This window comes from Pavona decussata, unplaced genomic scaffold (genome assembly GCF_977016875.1).
Source record: "Pavona decussata unplaced genomic scaffold, jaPavDecu1.1 SCAFFOLD_282, whole genome shotgun sequence".
Lineage (NCBI taxonomy): Eukaryota > Metazoa > Cnidaria > Anthozoa > Scleractinia > Agariciidae > Pavona > Pavona decussata.
In genome coordinates this window covers 108,413-130,780 of record NW_028145683.1, presented here as the reverse complement: position 1 = coordinate 130,780, position 22,368 = coordinate 108,413, and the positions used below count along the sequence as shown (strand labels likewise).

Below are 22,368 nucleotides of genomic sequence, written 5' to 3'. Positions count from 1 at the left end.
CGAAAATAAAACTGGTGAACTGGCCGTGAGATGCTCATTCGAGACAACGCTTTCTTATTAAAAAAAAAAAAATCCCGTCTTGCTCTCCTACGAATAACTAGAGCTTAAGCAGTTATTTTTATCAATGCCGGTAGAAAAGTTATGGCATATTTTGTTTCAAGTGGCTGTTCTAGTGCACAAGAACTATTTATTAATTTATTCGGAATCAGATAGCTAAGAGTCAAATAGAAGCCCTGATAAAAGGCCACCACGCGGTCGCGGCCAATTTTGTCCGTCCCAATTAGGGTTCTGTTAATTAGTGTTTATTCCAAAAAATCGATCTACATAACTAGGCTTTTTTTTTCTCTTTCCCAGTAAATGAACATCGGAGTTCAAATTTCTCCTTTTAAAGTTTTAATTCCAACCATGCAGATTTGATCGATTTTGATTCTACTTTATATTGGAATACAGATGCTACCAAGAGTTTCCGATAAAGATTTAAATTTGTAATATGCCTGACGTAAAATGTTCTGATCATTTTATGAAGAATAATTAAATAGTGTACGTTAATAATTCAAACCTTCAAGATCCTGTTATCCTAGGACATCTGATCAGAGTACAGCGTTTGCAAATTTGAGGTATGTGCTACAGGGTAGAAAATTGAACTTTGTGTTATTTGCGTGCTGTTTTCTTTCAACTGCCTTTACCTTTTTTTCTCTTTTTTTTTTTTCTTTCGATGATAACCTGTCGACAGTGTTTTGCCACTAAGATAACGCATCGATAAGTGCAATTAAAGCGACTTGCATATACGTATTTCTAGCAAAAAAAGAGAAAATAGTTCACATTGGAGTCGTTTATATCGATCTTTCACCACTGGGAATTTACACAATACGAAACAATAACTAACTGAAACTACGAGCAGTAAAGCAGTAAAGCTAGCGAACCTCGAGAGTGAGCGCGAAAATTGCTTCCCTTGGCGCGATATTCATCTGCTTGACTGTACGTAAGAAAACAACGCACTCCTCATAGTCTACGGTAACAAATGTCTAACTAATCCCTTAAGATTTTCATTTATTCATTAGAATCAAGATGGCTTTTGCAAAAGCCATGTTCCTTGTCTTCGTCATCACAGTGTTTCATGTGGCGGTGATGGCAAAACAGTCCATGAAGTCGGAAGGTAAATATTCATAATAATCAACAAGAAGCCAAGAAAATCGAAATACTGTCAAAGTGAAGTACCTTGGAAAAGCGCAAACTGTTTTCATAAAAATGCTTAAAAATATAGGCAAATAAAAGAATACATGTAGCTTCCGAGAATAGATTTTTTTGGCACATATTTATCAAACATTTTAAAATCGTTACTCTCGAAATAATAACAAGCGAGATAACGAAGGAAGGTGCGAAATGTTTTCATCCAAGTAGCTGAAAAGAAATATTCTGCGCATATTTATCCAGACACTCGAATCTGGCATAATTTTAATTTTCTCGAAAATATTTTCATGGCTTACCATGTTTACTTTCATAGCCTAAGCTAGTGATCAGAGTTCTCCGAGAGTGGGTGCAGGCCGTAAAGCTTTTTTACCCTAAGGTGACCTTTGAGACGGAGAGTGGAAAGAAGTTTTGTTGTGAGCTGAAAGAGTAGAAAAACCTAGTACCCAGTTTAATGGCCTAGCTCCCACGAATCTTCTATAGCTCAGTGCATAGGTTCGAGTAGGAGTACTCGGGCTTCCTTTTCCTGAGTATGACTGTCACTCACTGTTGCTGTAACAACCATATATATTTTCAGCCGAACAATTAACTAACACCAAATCTTTCTGGAGTTAAAGAGACAAAAACCACATTTCGTTAGTTTTATTTTTATGGAAAATAACTACAATATTTAGTAACCAAATCTCCTCGATTTAATTTCACGCCATTTAACGTTCAAATAAACGCCGGATAAAAAAAGGATAAATTAAAATAAACGTTTCGTCCGTATATTGCAAATACCACGACTGATCGTTAGGTTTGAAATTTATTTGAAAATGACGGTTGTGTACCTGATTCTCATAGATAATTTACTTCACTCATTTCACGCAAAACAAAACAAGCCGTGTTACCCTTTTCCTCACAAACATCTGCTTGCCAGATGTGCTCATTTCATCTCCTTCCGCTTAACCATTCACCTTTTATCTATCAAATGCAAACTCTGGGAAGACCACCTTCGCTCGATTTTGTTTAAAGTCCTCTTCGCGTGATACCACGAAAACAAATCTTTTCTATTTAGCTGAAGGATAACCGGGGAATTTTTTTTTAATCATTTAAAACAATGAGAAAACTTTAAAATACGCTGTAACAGAGCGTAGCAGTTATGTTTTGTCAGCTGAAAATATTTGACTGAGAAACGACAGCGAGAGCAAACGGGCGTCGCTAATATCATACCTAAATGTTTTGTTTTTGGAGAAAACATCTGCAAAAAAACAGCTGCGTTCTTCAATCCGATTGGCCTATGAAAATGGCACGTGCGCACGACTTTTCAGATCTTTGCTTTGCATGCTCGTAGAAAAATCTGTCTTGACACTTCTGTCATTTTTTGAAGGGTCTCTGTAAAATGAAGACCGGATGGCGGCGGATGGCGGATGATAATATGCGGATGACAAAAAAATAAAATAAAATAATAAATAATAAACAACTTCTCACGCCCGATTGTTTTAAAGAAAATTACGTGAAAATTAACTAATGATTAATGCGAAAGAGAAGAATAAACTGTCATTGACCGAAAGACTTACGCTATGGCTTGACTTTTGTTATATGTTATGAAATTGCACTAGGAATTGAAATAGCCGGAACAAAATTTTCTTACCGCTTTTCTCAACTTAAGAGAAATAAACGGACTGGCTAATAGTCTCTTACTCAGACGTCCTTAGGGCTCGTCACGCACAATATTTCTTCCCCACGAACGGAAATATGGCGTGACGAGCCTTAAGATCGTGTTAGGAGGCTAACCGGCATATCGAGTGAAATATTTTGCTTACGATACTCTGTCTACGTGCGGGTCTATGGGTAAGCTAAGCCTTCTGTGGCTATAAAACAATGAAAATAATATTTATCTCGACAGAAGCCGGAAGACGTTGGTCAAAGCTATAACTAAAATGATACTATCACAATTTTGTACCATGTATTAAAACGCAAAAGCAAAAAAATAAGCCCTATTAAGTAATAATTGAAAGTTGATATCATGCACATGCTCAATCCATCCCACTCCCCCTTACAAACAAGGTACTTGTATAAGCGTTTTTTACGGGAACTTTATTACATTTATTTCAAAACAAAGTAGCGTACTTCCTTAATGGAAACAGTTCCCATTCACTCGAGCTAACTCACGCTGGCAAGCCTTTGAACACGTGCTGTGCACGTACAAACGTTCCGTGCAAAATTGCCACTATATAGAGTAGGGTGGCAGGCGCAGATCCAGGATTTTGAAATAGGGGGTGAATTTTTGTAATAATTTAATAGAACCAAAGCCTGGTTGAGGTGTTTGAGGTCTGTACAGCGACGAGCTCTCAAGGAGCTTAATAACGTTACCAACAAAGAAATTATTCTCAAAAAAGCAGATAAAGGCACAACAACCGTCGTTATGAACAGAGAAAACAAAATCAACGAGGGACAGAAACAATTGGATGATAGAAATAACTATCAGCCACTAGACGAACCAATGGTTAGAGACACATCCCAGAGAGTTAAACACCTCATCAATGTCCTTCACCAAGCAGGGTGCATAGACAAAATGACGGTTAAATGGTTTAACCTAACACCAAATCCGCCTCGAATCCCAGTGTTTTATACCCTCACAAAAATTCACAAACCGACATTAGTCGGAAGACCTATCATATCTGGGTGCGATGGCCCAACAGAACGCCTATCATCATTCGTAGACAAATTACTTTAGCCAATAGCACAAATACAGGACTCGTATCTTAAAGATACGACACATTTCGTAGGGTTTATTGAAAGCGCTAGGGTACCTAGAAACGCTTTTCTAGTCTCAATGGATGTCACTAGTCTTTACCCGAATATCCCACAGCAGGAAGGAATCACTATAGTATGCAACGCATGCGAGAATTTTCATGCCAATAACCCTCCTATAGCTACAAATTTCCTCACAGAAATGCTCAGCCTTATACTGAAGGAAAACTCCTTCCAATTTTACGGGAAAGATACACGGAACTGGGCATCTATAGAAAAGGAGATATTAAGGCAGAGCGTTAACAAACCACTAATATGGAAAAGATTCATTGACGATGTATTTTGCTTGTGGGATACAAACAAAGAAGAAATAGAAAATTCATTGAGCAAGCAAATTCGTACCACCCTACCATAAAGTTTACCGCTGAAGTCTCACAATTAGAAACAACAATCTTGGATACAACAGTCTACAAGGGAGAGAGATTCGAGAACGAATCGATTCTCGACGTGCACACACATTACAAACCTACTGAAACATTTCAGTACACAAACTACAACAGTTGCCACCCAGCAGGCGTCAAAAAAGGCTTCGTTAAAGGAGAAGCTCAGTTAGACTTCTAAGGACAAACTCTTCTAAAGTAGTGTTTGAGGAAATCTGATCAGCCTTACATTTAATTTTACGTTTTATTCAACATTGCTGATCCTGATCTACACAAAGATCCGGCTACACTTTGCTGCAGTTTGTACAAGTGGTCCCTGCACTATTCAAGAGTTACCTTATTAAAAACGTACCCTAGTAACCTGGTGGACGAAATCCTCTCCGAAGTTGACTTCGCAGAAAGGAAGAACGCTCTTACACAAAAACAGAAAGCGCACAAGAAAATTCTACCCTTCGTGACACAATTTCAACCATCACTGCCATGTTTGAAAAATATTCTATTGGACAAATGGCATTTAATACAAAAACAGCCGCCACTAAGAGAGATATACAAGGAACCTCCCTTGATCTTTTATAGAAAAGGGAAATCGCTTAAAGACATGCTTGTAAAGCAAAACTATAAAGGCTTTTATCAACACAATGGGCACACAGCGGGAGTCGTGCAGGTCTGTCAACCCCATTTAAACAGGCTCAAAATGAATAAATTGATTGGTACAACCAGTCATCGCTTACGCACATTCTCCACCTCAATCAGAGAAATCAGAGAAATCAAATATTATTTCAATATTTGAGGGATAAAAAAAAAAAAAAGAAGGGGGCTCCGAAAAGGGGGATGGGGGGGGGGGGGGGGGTGCAAAATCACCCATTTCACCTCCCCTGGATCCGCGCCTGCACGGTGGTGTGTCGATCAAGTACTGTAGTGGTAGTAGTGTAGTTTTCTCTGTTAAATGTCAGTTATTAAATAAGATGACAAAAAAAAAAAGAAGTACTGTAGTGGTGATGTTCAGTTGAAAAGTAGAACGGAGCCCGATGATAAAGTATGATAAAGTTCTTCCTTTTTTTCGGATCCGAGGATACCTGAAAAAATGTGGGAAATCTATGATTAATTAATTTATTAATTTAGTTATTATTTTAATTTCCTTATGATCCGCATTTTTCCATCCGCATTTTGTCATCCGCATTTTATCATCCGCCATCCGCCGCCTTCCGGTCTTCCGGACCCGAAATTGTTTATTTATTTATTATTTTAATTTTCTTGTCATCCGCATTTTATCATCCACTATCTACCATCCGTCATCCGCCGCCATCCGGTCTTCATTTTACAGAGACCCTTTTTTGAAAGTGGTTTCTCAAATCGGTTTAAAGTTTAAATTGATTAAACTGCGACAAGCTTTCATAAACATACAGCTTTTTCATAGTGTTTTCTCTCTGTTCAAAGATTTTTTTGTGAAAATTTTTGCTTGGTAATGTGACCCGTACTTCTCGCAGCTTCACCGTTCGCTTCTAGCGGCTCCGCCGCCAAAACTTTTTTTTCGCGTGCACCTACAATGCCGCCAGCTATGCAGGCTAGAGTTATCAGGGAGTGGAACGTTGCAGTTTTTCAACAGTTTATTGACTGTTTAATATGAAGAAAGAGATTACATAAACATAAAATGTGTTGCTTAGTCTCTTATTTCTGATAAACCAGAATAATAACAACAGCGCAGCGATAATTATAATTATCAAAACTTCTCCTGCAGATTTGTCAGTGATTAAAATAATATTTTTCTCGTGGTATTACATAATGTATTCAGAGTGTTTCCACCAACATTCCTTGCAGCTTGCCCCGCAGAAAAAGAAGTCATTGATGCGATTAGGAAACAAGACGACGAGGTTAAGAAAGAGCAAGGAAAGGTTAAGAACCTAGTCGACAGAATAGCCGCAGAGATTGAACGTACAAGTTGCTTTGAAGGTAGGTAAAATTATACAGCCAGAATCACTTGGATCATGAATGTTGCGTTATCATAGCAACCTTGATTAAACTGCGACAAGTTTTTATAAACATACAGCCTTTTAATAGTGTTTTCTCTATGTTCAAATTTTGGGGAAATTTTTGCTTGACAGCCTTAGGTGTCTTAGGTTGAAAACAGTAAACTTAGAAACTCCAAACTCGTCTCACTCATCACTGTACGTTTAATCATTGTCTTTGTCTCCAAAACTATGAAGATTCACGTTGTTTGCACAAACACCGTTTCAGTGAGATAACGTAGCATAGTTTAAAAGGGAGATAGAAAAAAGAATCAAAGTAACACTATCGTTAACTCGTGGATGTGGCTGATATTCAGGCCATGTTCAATGAAACTATACCCTGGCTTCTGTTGATAGCTATAATTATAACAGATAAAAGGTCAAACTTCTTATTAGCCATCTCTTTTAATTAACAGAAAAATTCAAAACTTAGTAGTGAGTAATGAGTTGTAAAATATGTACAGTTATTTATTTTTACAGTACAATCTCAGTTATTTGAACCCTCAATTTTTCGACACTCTCGATTCTTTGAACTAGTAGTTGTTAATTCTCTTAGATTTGCTTCAGTCAAAAATTACCTCCAATTTTTTTTTTAAACAAAATTCAGTTTTCCTAGCAGGTTGAAAAAAATTGGTATTCCACTGTAGTGATTTATACAACATTATTAGGCCTACTCTGGGACCTTAAGTCGCCGTAACTTTGGGCGACGTAGGGCGATTTGAGGCGATTTAAGGCGACTTAAGCAAAACACACTGTAAAATTTAAGCGATTTTAAGCGCCTTCAGGCGATTTAAGGCGACTTAAGGCGACTTAAGGAGAATTTTACACAAGGTGCAGTGAGTAAGCTAGACTGTTGTCCATGTATAGTTAGGCCTATTAATATACCACAGTGGACATATACAATTAATTTTCCTTGTTTAGGTCCCACATGGATATGGAACCCTTAACCTTAAAAGCAAACAGGATGTTCTTGCCTGTGAATGATTTATTGTAATCCACCAATCAGGGAACCAGGCATGAAAATGCATATAGCTGTTAAGATTACTGAGAAATTACCCAGGCTTCATCATCACAAAGATTTCAAGTCCTTAGTACAGACACCTCAGTTCAGGCCCAGAAAGGCCTTCAATATGACCTTAACTAACAGGCATAGACTTGAACAAAATGTGTCCAAGAAAGGAAATAAAATATTGCCTGGATTAAAATGATGCAAACATTATGTATCAGGAAACTCCATGGGTCATCATCCCTGAAAAATTTGACATGATGCACATTATGCCCACAAGTGATCACATCTGGAATTTTTTGATTCATCTAACAAGAGTATTGATCGGTAAAAAAATTAATATGTAAAGAGTATCAAAAATCACTCAATCAATCACAATGATGTATTTAATGCACATTAAGCTTAGCAAGCTTATATCAAATAATTTGATCAACTACAGCATTTTCTTACATTCACTATTAATATAACACTTATGTCAATTGATGAATTCCTCCATGCCAAATTCCACTTGCTTGATGGCCGTCGTTGCCAAATTCATACCAGCTTCAAGCCAGAAATCCAGCTATAAAAATGTTGATACGCCTCCTTCTGTAATGTTTTACCTGGTTAAAAGAAAATATTTACCGTTCAACTGATGACAATATAACAGAACAAGAATACGCATAACAAATTCACAAAAATGTACACAAACCTTAAAAGCATGCATTGGTGCGCCATTTTGAAGACGATCGTCCCAGCATGCATTTCTTCATCTCTATTTGTTCCCAGTGCCCACACTTCTTTCAAACGCATGCAACTTGTGATTGTGAATTCCTGGATTTATTGTAAGAGGTTTTGGAACTTATTTCCAGTCGCAGTGGAAAAGATGTGCGTAAAATTGCATTTCTACTAAATGGCCAATTACAGGAAACATTTTGCCAATGAAGATTTTCGGCAAGAATCTAAATTTAATGTATGTATGAAATCAGAACGAGCTTCAGCTGGTCTGGCGCCTGGCACATTTCAGCTTCTTCGTTTGTTTACAAATGCTTAAGTCAAATGGCAGATGGTTGTTGTGAAATAGACACTCATCGCGAATGGATTTGGCACGTCAATATCCAGAAATTATCCTTTCTTGCATTTATGCACTGTTCGACGGCACCTGATGAGTTTTCCAATCGGTAAGTGACTGATAGTGGACAATTTTAACCTTCATACAGTGCGCACTTAAGCTTATAAAGTTTATCAATTCTTGATAATAGACATTGACTCTTGATTTTTATTTAGGACCTAATTAGAAAAAAATATTATCTCCTTATCAGAAAAGAGAAGCTCATTTTATTTATTTGTGTCATCCAAAATGTTCTAATAAAAAGTTCATGTAGGAAAAGGTTTCTACAACTCTGTTCATGTTTTTCTTTCCATGCCTCAGTAATTGCACATGACTTAAGCCTCAGCATAGTTTGAATCCATTGCTTAAATTCATACCTGCTTTAAAACACATGTGTTAATACCGTATTTATTCGATTAACCCCCTGGGAACTTAATTTTGGGACCATGAGGGTCTCCCAACATTTTCAGCAAGCCAGGGAATTTTTAGAGAATAACAAGATAAGGGATAACGGGGGCTGACAAGCTTATTTCGCTTGAATAAGACACAAAAAGTGCAAAATCTAACATAAACAATATAAAAGTTCTTTGAGTATCGTATCCAAAACCAATTTTGGAACACAACTGACACTGATCTTACTTCATGCTGGGCTAGTACAGAAATGTATTTTCTTGGGAGGGGGCAGGGTGGGCTCTTGTTTGAGGGCAGGCTATCATTCACTTTTTGGGCTTTCGGGGTTGGCGCTTATTCGAAGTGGGTGATTATTCGTAGGTGGGCAGTTTATCGCATAAATATGGCAAACTGCCAAGAAGGCTTCTTGGAGTGCAAGAGTATTGGAGCCATGCCGGTAAAAGAATATTTCTGTACCATTAATTCAGGGTTTCTGTTAAAATGTGTAACAATCAGGGCCCAGTTGCTCGAAGTATGGTTTATGCTAACCCGGGTTAAACACCATGACAACCTATAGGTTCTAATACCTCTTAACCAATGGTTAACGCTAACCATGCTTCGAGCAACTCAGGCCAGGTCTTTTACTTTTAGAAAGGGTCCTCCAACCCCAGCTTTTAAGTTCTCACATTTGTATGGGGGATGGTTGATGGAATTATATATAATATTACGACCATCAGTTGAGTCACTAACAGAGATCAGTAACCCAATGAACACACTATTATGGACAACAAATTCATATTTGTTTTTATTGAAATGGGGAAGTTTATCCTCTGGGGGAAACTTTCAGCTTTTTATAATCTAAGCAATTTTTAAAAGATCGGCAGGGGCTGGGGAGGGGGGGGGGGGCTCCCCTATAAAAGTGAAAGGGATAAACTCAAAAAGTTTGAAAAGAAGCCCTCAAAGGTATCAGAATTCTGTTTTGTGGGCATGATCTGAACAATTTTTTTTAATAGGTACCAAATAAGTTGATTGGCATTTGCTGCCTGTCATGTTTTTTGGCCCATTACCCTAAAAGCTACCACAATGTATCTGATGGAAGTAATTTTAGCTTTTAACACCCTAAGGGGTATCAAACCACAAATATTAACCCCTGAAAGGTATGGCAATCACCCCCGTCAATTTAATATGAGATTCCCCCCCCCCCCCTCCCCCCCTCTGCCGGGGGTGTTTTAGGCGACTTAAGGCGACTTTAGGCAACTTTAAACGGCTTAAGGCGACTTTAAAAGGTCCCAGAGTAGGCCTATTATTATACAAATGTTATACACCAAGTAAATTGTTTCCTTAGTTAGTTTTGATAATCCAACAATAACTGTTTTATTTTTATGGGTTTTTTGACATCAGTGACCAGTGCTATAGTCTTCTACACCTTATCCCATAGGCTGGTATAACTTTTTTCAGTAATACAAGGAAAAACACTTATCAATATTTCCTTTTTCATTTTGCACGGGATTTATATAAAATATTTTTTTATTTTTATAAGAACAGTTTAAACCACTGATTGTTTGAAGGACAAAGTGACAAAATGCTTTTAATTTGCAATATTTCAAGTATAATATAAATTGTACATCGTTTTGTGAAATATTCAGAAGAGGACTATGATATGCACACAGGGTTGAAGGGTCTTGCCCTTGGAAATGAAAAATAATCGTTTTATCCAAGCCCGGCCCTTTACCATTAACTACAGCCAATTATTAAAAACTGGATCATTGTATAATACAATTCCAGGCATTCGATTGGCTTAGCGGCCATGGTATAGAGCCATTATACCATGTCCGAGAAGTAGCCACCATGAATTGTTTCCTGGTTGCTCTTGAAAATGAAATCAGCAAGGCCTACCACTTGATTTTTTTTAATAAAACAATTATTCCACACGCGCTTGTTGGATATGAGATCATTATAGCCAATTCGGCGTTACGCGCCTCGTTAGTTATCTATCATCTCATATCCAACGCGCGCTCGTGTAATAATTGTTAATTATAACAAGAAAATGTAACGAGTATGGAAAGCACCAGTGCTAGCTGTTGCTCAAACATCATATTGTCGGTGGTAATCATTGTTACGTTTGTCATTTTAAATAAATGATATGCTGTTTATATTGATGTTATATAAAAGTTTCTTTTTAATGTGAGATGGAATCTTTGTTTTTCTATTAAGATTGTTCCGGTAGTGGAATGCCCCAATTTGAAAAATTTCAAGACCTGCCAACCAAAGGTGCTTTCGGCATTGAACAGTTCAGTATCGATGGGAGTCTGTTTCTCGGCTTCGCTAACCATTATGATGATAACAACGGATACAAAACAGACTCTTACATCTACAAACTGGACGATTCAACTGGAAAGTTTGCCCTCTATCAGACCATAGCCACCAAAGGAGGAATTTACATGGAATATTTTACAATTGCTGACAAACATTACCTTGCTGTTGCTAATCACAGGAATGAAACTACATTTCGGTTGAACTCTACCATCTATCAGTGGAATGGATATCAGTTCATCGTCGTGCAAAATATTCCGACACTTGGAGCAACTAGTTTTAACTTCTTCAAAATAATGTTGGACCTGTTTCTCGTTGTCACGAATGCTTATAATGGCACTACGCCAAGTGTAGATTCAGTCATCTACAAGTGGGGCGAAAACCAGTTTAACAGGTTCCAGGAGATAAGAACCGAGGAAGCTTCAGCAAGTACTACGTTTGCAATAAAAACTGAAACTTTTCTTGTTTTTGCAAACAGCAGAAGCGACAATCAAGGCTATTCTGTCCAGTCCTCTGTGTACAAGTGGTCAGGTGGCAGCTTTGTCAAACTGCAGTCTCTTCAGACATATGGTGCCTTTGATGTCAAGTCCTTCAACGACAATGGTGAGACATTCCTCGCTTTTGCTAATTGGCGGAAGGGCAATTCTTACAACATCGACTCGTTCATTTACAAGTGGAATGGCAGCATGTTTGTTCTGTTCCAGTCTATTCCCACTCACCAAGTCTACGGCTGGGAACCATTTTTGCTTTGCGGTGAAACGTTCCTGGCTGTTGCCAACTGGCAAGGGAGGTCGGTTGTATATCGTTTGTCCGGATCACAGTTTATCAAATACCAAGAGATTTCAACTCAACATGCAACTGACCTTAAAGCATTTGAACACAAAGGTTACACTTACCTGGCATTTGCAAATTATCAGGATGAAAGAGGGCGCCGCAATACCAACAGTGCTCTGTACAAACTGGTATACAAATAGACAAAAAAACACAGTACAAGCCCCACAAAATGACTCTTGGAATTCACCATGCTATCACAATATTGTAACGAACACCGAGAGTACTGTACCCCTATCTAAGATAAACAATGTTGAGAGTGACGCTTCTTTTCACGCTCATTTTGATCATATTTGAGCAAACGAAACGAAACGTTTTGATTTTTTGTTAAAAATTTCTCGATATGATTTCGCATGTTACATAAGGTCAGGTCAGGCAATCAATGTTTGACCGGCAGAGTTTTCAAAAATCAGATTCTTCTTTAAAAAAAATTCTTCCTGCAGTAAATTTTTGTTTTTATATAATTTTAGCTGTTTTCCATTTTGATTACTTTTGGGACAAATTTGGTACGATATTGATTGTCCGGGCCCTACCCCGTGACCCTGGTATCGTGACATTCTGTCACACAATGCAACAAAATTCCTAACGATACTTCAACACTGAATAAACAGATAGACAACAGATCGGATTGAAGACATAAACATCCTATTTGTAAACAAATATTCCCTTTCAAGAACTCAGTTAGTCTAATTTTGCACTGATTCCTTTATGTCAGTTCACGGCATCTCAGGATATGTTATATTCTTTGCTGAAGCCATTTTTAGGGGGTTCTACGCGGCTACGTGCCAAACAAGTCATTTTTAAGTAATTATATCGTGTACGGCTGATTTTTCTCATTGGTTAATAATCAGTATTTCAGTAAGGCCACTCTGCTGCATAAAAATGGCTCTAAGGAGAATTAATCTTCAAACTGCTTGCTGAAATTGAAGCTTGAAAAATTGACTGCAAAAGTACAGTTAGGAAGCAGCATAAACAAGTAGGGCCAAATTGGACAAAATCTGTAATAAAGAAAATACACAGTATCATCATGCAGAGGTTACTTGTTTAGTTAATGCCTCTATCGTATAATTCTGACTTGAAAGAGCTGTATATATTAACATTATAGACCACTGACAGCATTACTTCCTTGAGCGTGTTGAACACTTGCTGTCAATCAATTAAACTGTGTTGTAATCGATCACGATGTATAAAAGTAATCACTGTCATTTGCATTTGCTGTAAAACATTATTATGTGACGCGAGTAAGTTTGTAATATAAAAGTAAAGCTATACAGGCCCGCAAATGATCCCCGGACCGGAAATGATCCCCAAATTGAAACGCAAATGATCCCCGATCGCCTCCCCATAAATATTGAATGGAATAGACTTAAATTTGGACAGTGGATTTCAACTTTATATAATTCTTTTTTTTTTTTAATAACACCAGTCGTGATATTTAAACTATCTGCAGGCAAATTTCACAACTTCAAAAATCAGCAGCACAGTAACTTCAGCAACTTCAATAATATAGCAGCACAGTACAACAGAACAATTGACCTATAAACTGTAACATGCATGTATATGATTTACTTATACCATTACAATGCCTAAAAATGTGCAAGAATTGTACGAAACTCTTCCTAATTAAAAAATTAAAAAGCGGGTCAGTTAAGACTTTCACTTGATTTTTTTTTTTTTCGAAAAAGGAAGGAGAATCGGTCAATGCGCTTCAGATGGCGGTCAAATCTCGCCCACTATCGTCGCCTTTGTTCTTAATCGGGGGTTTTAGCCTTGGTCGTCCAATACGTTATCGTGTAATATGTTGATTTTGTCTTTCGTTTTCGTTTTGCCACTGACTGGACTCCCGGTACTTCTTTAATTTTTTTTTTTTTTACAAAACACACTGTCGTCGGCATAGACCTGCAGGAGACCATTGTCCCCCTCATAGACGCCTTGGGAATAGCTGTCAATTTTTTCCGCATTTTAGGCAAAATTCGCCCTTCTCCATACTTCAATTTTAATTCTTCGAGTACATCTTTTATTTTTGCGTCCATTTGCTGAAGGCTATGGAAGTTGCTTTGATGGGCTTCATGTCTCACCAAAGGAATGCTGTCGAAACCGGCTTCTTATTGTCTATGGTTACTTGAGTAGATTATTAAGGTAAGCATTCTCTCCTTAGCTAGACATCGCAGCAAACGGAATATCGAAAATGTTCACCAGACCTGATAAGGCAACAAAGTCACCTCACTCGCGGGTAATGGACATCCGCCGAAGGTGCGTCTTCCACCCACTATGACTCGCGAATTCTCTAAAGTGAATGTGTTTGGGATGGGAGTGGCTGGGTTACTTCGGGGAAAGCTCACTACATCAGTGCGTGCGAAATTGTGGTACTCTCTGAAGAGGCTTTCCCATTCGAGTAAATTGGCCTGCTCCAGTTAAGTATTTTTGAGTTGCACTGTCAAAATTTGTTCGCTCTATTTGAAAACTGATGACGAATTTCGTACAATTCGTATACATTTTAGGCGTTGTAATGGTGTACGTAAATTATGTACACAGGCATGTATGTTCCAGTTTATAACTAAATTGTTCTGTTGCACTGAGCTGCTACATTATAATTTTTAAAGTTGTGAAATTTGCATGCAGATAGTTTAATATAACTGACTAAAATTTTTAAATATAACGACTGGTGTTATTAAGAAAAAAAAAGCTTTGTATAAAGTTGAAAATCACTGTTCAAATTTGAGTCCATTCCATTTTACATTTATGGTGAGACGGTCGGGGATCATTTGCGATCCAATCTGGGGATCATTTCCCGTCCGGGGATCATTTGCGGTTCAATTTGGGGATCATTTCCGGTCCGAGGATCATTTGCGGGCCTGTACAGAACTTTAAGCACTGTACTTAACTAATGGGGTGAAAAAAGGCTCTTGTTATTAATAGCGTCTGTTCCTGCAAACTATACTTTGTGTGGAAATGTAAGAGCGCAGTCAATTCATCCAATAAAAGTAATTAAAAAAAATGTGTGTACTTTTCGTTGCATACCGTTATTTTACCGTTCTGCGCCCTCCATTGTGATCTATAAGACGGATTTTGGGCTGTCTGTAGACACACTAGCAACTTGTGCAAAAAAAGTGTGTGCCCACATTTCTTCACCATGAATTAATGTGCATTACACTTAAATAGATCTAGAGATAAAGTGCTTCGGATAAATTTCATCTGATTTTCGCAAATAAAATTAAATTCAAAATTAAACAATCTTAATTTGAACTTAATTAAGTTGAAGTATTTTAAAAGTCTGTTTTATTGAAAATTGCAACTTCAGTACGCATACATGTGCTCTGAAATGTACGGTGGCCCATATCTGCAAAACACAACAGCAAATTCTTTAAACACAAAACACAATTCGTTAAACACAAAACACAATTCGTTAAACACAAAACACAATTCGTTAAACACAAGCACGTTTCGTTAAACACAAAACACAATTCTTTAAACACAAAACACAATTCTTTAAACACAAAACACAATTCGTTAAACACAAAACACAATTCGTGAAACACGAAACACAATTCCACTTAAACACAAATTAAAATTCACTAAACACAAATCAAAATTTACTAGACACAAAACAGAATTCACTAAGTAAACACAATAACAAATTCAAAGTCTTATAAATAGACTCCACTCTGACAATGAACTTGTTATCCAAGAAAACAGTACTTTGCTGACAGATATGGAATTTATGTTGGAGGACCAGATATAATCAAAGGAAACTATCACGTCAAGTTAAAGTATAAATCATTCTCTCACGCGAGCCCTCACGCAAATACCGACTGATCAGGGAGAAAAGATGTTCTGTTCGTCATGTGGAGCACATATAAATTCCTCAGCAAAATTTTGTTCCTCCTGTGGGCAAAAGGTTGAGAGAGCTGCTGCACAGGGTAACACTGCCGAAGTTCCAACGCCGGCCAACAACAGTCCGCAATGTTTAACATTCCAGAACTACGCGGCGAAGAAGACGGAAGAGCGTTCAACGTTTTTTCGGAGCGGCTCAAAAAAAAGGGCGACTAAGGCAAAAGACGACAATCCATTTGCGATTATTAACATCGGAATTATGCGATACGTCAACCCTGACCTAGTGGCACCGGTGCGTGGTAAAGTCTTGCCTCTGAAAGTTAAAAAAGACGCAGGCTACGCAGAGGTGTTCACCGAGGCTTTGCTAAAGCGTCAAGCCCACGACCAAACCTTTGATAGGAACGGCGGCTGGAAACTTGTTTACCCGGACGGTCAAATTGCCATCACTCTACCGGGGCAAGCAGAAGAAGACTTCACCCTTCGAAAGTACAAAGTTGATCTGGGGAAACAGTATTCCAGAATTACTTTATATCTTTGCCCGGACGAACCGGATACACAAGAACATGACGACGAGCAGTCAGAAATTAACACAAGGTAGGTCCTATTTTATTTTAAACGTTGGAAATCTGTGATTATTGCTAGTGTTAACGAGTGAAGATTTCCAAATCGTGCAACGTGACCGCGTGGATGAGGTTGCGTGCAAGTATGTTTTCGTGTGACATTCTTACGTCCATTAGACACTTGTCAGTCACAAAATATCGTTTATGTAACGCTTGGTTCACACTGTTGTGGTAGCACAGAAATTGATCCGCTACATTCTAAGTGTGGGCGAGAACGGAACTCCATGGTGCCAACGCAGTGGCGGGAAAGCATGACGGGTGGTCTTTTTGTTCCGACACATAAAACGCAGATTTAGCAAAGATTTTGGTGCTGGAGTGCCGTTCAAAGTCTTGAAAGTGAAATACCTATTTAAATACCCAATAAGTTTTCGTACCGTAGCGCTACAAACGTAATGTGAATAGGTTGTCCAAAACAGCGACCGCCATCTGTTTCAACAATATTCCTGGAAGATAATGTCTGCGGTCCCAAACAGAAATCACTACAATATAATGTGAAAATATGCTCACATTCAATCTCATTTTTCTTGTCAACAGAAAGAAATTTAAAAGGAAGCACAAGGATGGCAATTGCAATGAAAGCAATTCGAAACAACCTGACTCTGAGTCTCAAAACAGGTAATAAAGAGGCACATATTTAAATATGCAGAAATAGCAAGAATACTCGCCCCCATGTCTTACTGAAGCAAGGTTATTTTGTTTTAACAGGAATGAAAGTGCACCGATCATTGTCGACTGCAATGAACAGGATACGCAACCGTCAACATCCGTGCAATCTGACGCCATTAACAGGACAAATGTTATTCAAGATGGTTCCGAGAACAGGTACGTAGCAGAGCATTAAGCATTTTCAGTAATGCCCCTCGATATATACCTTTGGTAGTACTGAAATACTAAATAGGATTTGTCTTACATTGGATAGGGCACAATTTGCTGAAGACTGCTTTCCCAGTACCAACACTGATGCTGACCTCCTGTACGCATCATTGCTGTATGAGGAACAGCTAAACAATGCCAGCCCATACAACAGTGAATCCGAGGAAGACATCACCCCTCCAGAGAAGTTGGACCAGAAAGCAGTGGACCTACCAATACAGGAGATACTCTCCCAACTTTCTTCTGTTGTGAAGGAGGATAAAATATCGAAGTTTAATATATGCCGTAGTAAACTATGGGAGGGGGCAGTGAGAGGTTTGAATAGGAAGACCTTTTCCCCTGAGAATAAAGTATCTGTAAAATTTACAGACTCACAAGGGACTGCTGAAGGAGCAGTTGATTTGGGGGGCCCGAAGAGAGAGTTTTTCACTCTTGCAATTGAGTGGATGGTGACATCTCAATTATTTTGTGGCCCCGAGCGTGAAAAATATCTTTCATGCTCATCCTCCTACCTTGCAGACGACTCCTTTTTTCATGCTGGTCAACTGATGGCTATGTCTATCGTGCATGGTGGACCAGGGCCAAGGTGCTTTGCTCCGCCATTTTATGACGCTTTGACCAGAGGAGTAAGGCAAGCCAGCGTAAAACTAGAAGATGTGTACGATTTCGAGTTAAGAGGTCATCTACAACTATTAATGGACACAACAACGGTCGAGGAAGCTCGAACTGTGATTTCGACCAACAACTTAGACACAGTTCTAGAGCTAGCAGGTACCTTACAATTTTTGAAAACTAGGGCAGATGTTGTTAATCTTGTAAACAGAACTGCTCATTGGTTTGTTTTAGAAAGAGTACATTCAGCATTGGAACGTTTCAAAACGGGTCTCTCGGTGTTAGGTGTCCTTGAGGCTATGGCTGCCCATTACGAGAGATTTAAGGAGGTATTCTGTTTTTCTGTTCTTTCACTAAATGCGGATTTATTTGGTTGTTTGTTTACTATCCAGTACAGCGAAGAAGGGTCAAATAACCGGGGAGTTGAAAGTGTAGTGTTATCCCACTGGAATGACTTCCTGCAGGACGTAGAAGAAAACGCTGTGGACGTAACCTTCACTGACCTCCTTTTCTTTATTTCGGGGTGTAGGGAGATTCCACCTTGTGGTTTGACTTTAGGACTAGCTTTTATTCATGAACCAGATCTGGAGGATGGGGGGAGGTCCAATTTCCCCAAAGCAAATGCATGTGCCTGCCAGTTATATCTCCCGGTTACTCATGCAACTTACGACGAATTTAAAGACGATCTCGTGTTTGCATTTCGGAATACCAAGGGGTATGGATTTGCATGACTGAGTAACCTTGAATGGTAGTGTGGTTTAAAAACCAATCTTCAAGCAAATTGTATTACTTGATTATTTTCTCGTTTTATTATGTTATTTTTATTGATAGAAATCTAGTAAAGGGTGGTACAAGGTATTTTCATGATCCATGATCGATTTCTATTAGATTTGTTGGTCAGCATGGTACGACGAATTTCTTCCTCGTGGAAACGTTATTTGTTTTAAATATTACTGTGAAGCGAGACTTCCGTATTTACTTTGTTGAGAAATATATTTATTTAACCAGTTCAATCAAACTGCCGTTAAAGATTATTAACTGGAAATTACATGAAATAACGTTTTACCTTTGGCGAAACGGCCGCCTGTACCACCCTCGTAGTAGCCATTAATTATCCCTTTAGCAGCCATTAGTAACTATACAGGAAAGTAGGGCGCATATAATTGTTTATAAAGTCTTGTCGAAATTGAGTTTTCAGAATTTTTGCTGAATAAAATGTTACTGTTACATCATGGTGTACTTGTACATTATCAGCTGTATTTAAAATAGAACAAAGGCCGCAAGTACCAGGCCCTCGTTGACGCATTGGTGCTAAATATGCCAGGGAACAAGGTTGCGTTGTTTGCGGCTTCACATCAAGATGCGGGCAGTCGTGTGGTGTAAATTTGAGCTGTTCACACTAGTGTCCTGCTACTTGTTTCAAATGCTGGAAGAGAGCTAGTGCCTCTCTCCAACTAGTTGGTGACTGGAGATTTTGCGTTTCTATGACATAATTGAAATACTCCACATAGACACTATTTTCCTCAGGAACCTCACAGTATTCGCCCATATCTTCAAGTTGCTGTTCTGAAACTGCACACTTAAAATCTTCAAAACCATGGTTCTCTGGAAGGTAAAACAGTTCATCCGGCCTCCCAGGAATGGTGTCATGCCGTGATTTGCGAATGTAGTGAGTGTTCCAGTGATCCCTTACACGATCTAAATTAGACTGTAAGACATCCTTGAAACAGAACCACATGCATTGCATATTGAGTTCATCCGCAGTATTCACTACATATCTATCAACTAAATCTTTAAAGAAATTTATCCACCACGTTGAGTTATCATGACGATAAAACGACCACCATCTCTCAATACGCTGGTTTGCAGGAGAGGAACCATACCTGTGTGCATTTAAACCGGCTTGATCGTCCTTCCCAGAGCTGCGAAAATAACACTGCATAGCTGCCATTGACCCATTTTCAGTACCACAGTCTGTTCGTAGCACTCGTGGACAACCATTGTTCCCCTTGACACAATCATGAAACATAGAAGCAATATAGGAGGGGTCGTTGTTTGACTGACAAATCTTTAGCCACATGACACGACGACTGAAACCGTCTATGCAACCATGGATAGGAAAACCATATGGTTTTAACTTGTCGTACCCGTCAACATGCCAAGCGTAATTAGGACCAGGATTTGTGTACCTCCTCCTCCTGAGTCGCTGAGCTCTGCGTAACGCCGCTCCCTGGGGGTCAACCTGACGTAAGATGCTTTCAACCTTACTTCTTGGGACGTGGATACCATAATCCAAATGAAGGCAGTGCCACATGGCTCGATAGCCTCTCATACACCCTGGACCGTCCAGTTCTTCATTGATAGCCTGGTAGATCTGCCTGTCATCGGTATTTCCACCTCTTCTTCTCAAGCCATAACTCTGGAGTCTGTTGTGAAGAGTACGCATGGACATTTCCACGTTGTGATATTTATTCAGAAAGAGTAAAATGGAAGAATAAACAAATCCTCGCTGAAAATAATAGCGTATAAGGATTTCTTCCATATCAACAGCTGCTCCACATCTGGAACAAAACGAAAATGTTTCTTCGAGGTCTTCAGAACAGTGCAAGCACTTCATAACAAAACCATTCATTACTAGTTTGCGTGAGAGCTCGAACGCGTGAGAGAATGAACGATCGTTATCTGCATGATACTCTAGAAAAATGCGCTTCTGTCAGCACATAGCATCAAGTTACACTAGGAATGACGAAAATGTATCGTCGGTGACCTGTATTGAATTTTGCTTTGTGTTTTTAAAACGGATTAGTTGTTGTCTTTTCAACGTAGAACTTTGTTTCGCGTTTCACGAATTGTGTTTTGTGTTTTCACGAATTGTGTTTTGTGTTTAACGAAACGTGCTTGTGTTTAACGAATTGTGTTTTGTGTTTAACGAATTGTGTTTTGTGTTTAACGAATTGTGTTTTGTGTTTAAAGAATTGTGTTTTGTGTTTAACGAATTGTGTTCTGTGTTTAAAGAATTTGCTGTTGTGTTTTGCAGATATGGGCCACCGTAGAAATGCAATCATTGATTGCGCAGGAACTAAAAAGCAAAGAGTGTGATGCGGTAGGTAGGTGTAAGATCGGCCAATACCAAGATTACCAGAGATTTAATAATCCACCATTAAGTTCTGTCAAACTAAACTTTGTTGTCAACTTTTGTACTTTTAACAGCCGCCTCCTTTCTCGAAACAATTACATCTAAAGTGAACGTGGCGAAGCGGAAAGCCATTTTGTTTCTCTTCAATGACCAGGTGGCTGACTTCGGAAAAGACAAGCGAATCGTCAACCTGTTTACAAGAGGATCCCACCATCGCAACCTAAGCGGATAAACTTCAAATTCTGACCCTGGCTAACCAAACGTATCCTGGGCACACTGATTTCTTCATTAATCGCTATGAGCAGGTAGTACAGGGCGCTTTCCATTCGACCAAAAATTCCGGAAAGTCCGGGTTTGGGAGCGAATGGAACAGACATTTTCCGGAATTTCATTCCGAAATTTTGGGTGTACCTCGCGAGGTTGGCCTAAAATTCCGGAAAATCGGAATAACCGGAAAATTCCGTTCCATTCGACCATTCCTGCTCGCGCCCAGTTTCTCAGAGCCCGGAAATCGAACTCAACATGGCTTGTAATTCTTCTGCTCAATGTTAATGCAATGTTCTGCTTGTTATTATGCGACAGATGACTTGAATGTTCTTTTGCACCACTTTTGCACCGGAGCCACGGCAAACTTTTGTAAGTAGTGCGAAAATGCATAGAAGCTACGCACAATGTCTTAAAGCTCGTCAGGAAAATACGTGCCCTCAAAGTAGTCGCCGACTCGGTTTAAATTCCTACGCAATTAGGAGCTACCCACACTGAACAGCGTTATGTCGTCGTCCTCGTCCAATACTTCGCTTATTTCATTTTCATAGTCGTCGAGCAACTCTAAAGCAAGTAAAATAGACAAAGAGTCCGCCATTTTTTGATTTCCCTGTTTATTTGGTATTTTCGCGCGAAAATTGGTACGTGATGGACTGGGACGGCTTGGCTCAAACCAACCGGAAAATACTGTTCCATTCGTCACATGGAATACTCGAAATTTCATTCCGGAATTTTTGGTCGAATGGAAAGCGCCCACAGAGACCCTTTGGTTATCTCCTCGTTGATCTAAAAACCACCACTCAAGATAACTGTAGGCTACGAAAGAACATATTAAATACCTGGCGAAGAAATATTTGATAACATAGGGGTAACGGAAAATATCTCGCAGCAACAAGTGCAGTATCTCAAGCAATAGAACCTTATGAATCCCCCAGTAATTCCTTGCAACAATGCGGAAATTACTCGATTCTATGAATTAGGTCGTCTTTCGTGATCATACCTCGGAGACTATGAAAGAACAAAGCATTA

At 38.9% G+C, this 22,368-nt stretch overlaps 2 protein-coding genes across 2 annotated transcripts; both read left to right on the top strand.

The window, feature by feature from the left end:
* The first annotated feature begins 585 nt into the window (after positions 1-585).
* Positions 586-13,233, top strand: LOC146455198 (uncharacterized). Its single transcript, XM_085094560.1, has 4 exons — positions 586-617; positions 1,062-1,156; positions 6,183-6,314; positions 11,071-13,233. Exons 2-4 carry the CDS (start codon positions 1,069-1,071, stop codon positions 12,141-12,143), a joined length of 1,293 nt encoding a protein of 430 aa, XP_084950686.1. The 5' UTR covers positions 586-617; positions 1,062-1,068; the 3' UTR covers positions 12,144-13,233.
* A 2,573-nt stretch (positions 13,234-15,806) lies between these two features.
* Positions 15,807-18,825, top strand: LOC146455197 (uncharacterized). The gene is made up of 4 exons (XM_085094553.1): positions 15,807-16,428; positions 16,989-17,069; positions 17,160-17,276; positions 17,374-18,825. The coding sequence occupies exons 1-4, from the start codon at positions 15,830-15,832 to the stop codon at positions 18,668-18,670; spliced, it is 2,094 nt and encodes a 697-aa protein (XP_084950679.1). The 5' UTR covers positions 15,807-15,829; the 3' UTR covers positions 18,671-18,825.
* Positions 18,826-22,368: the final 3,543 nt, after the last annotated feature.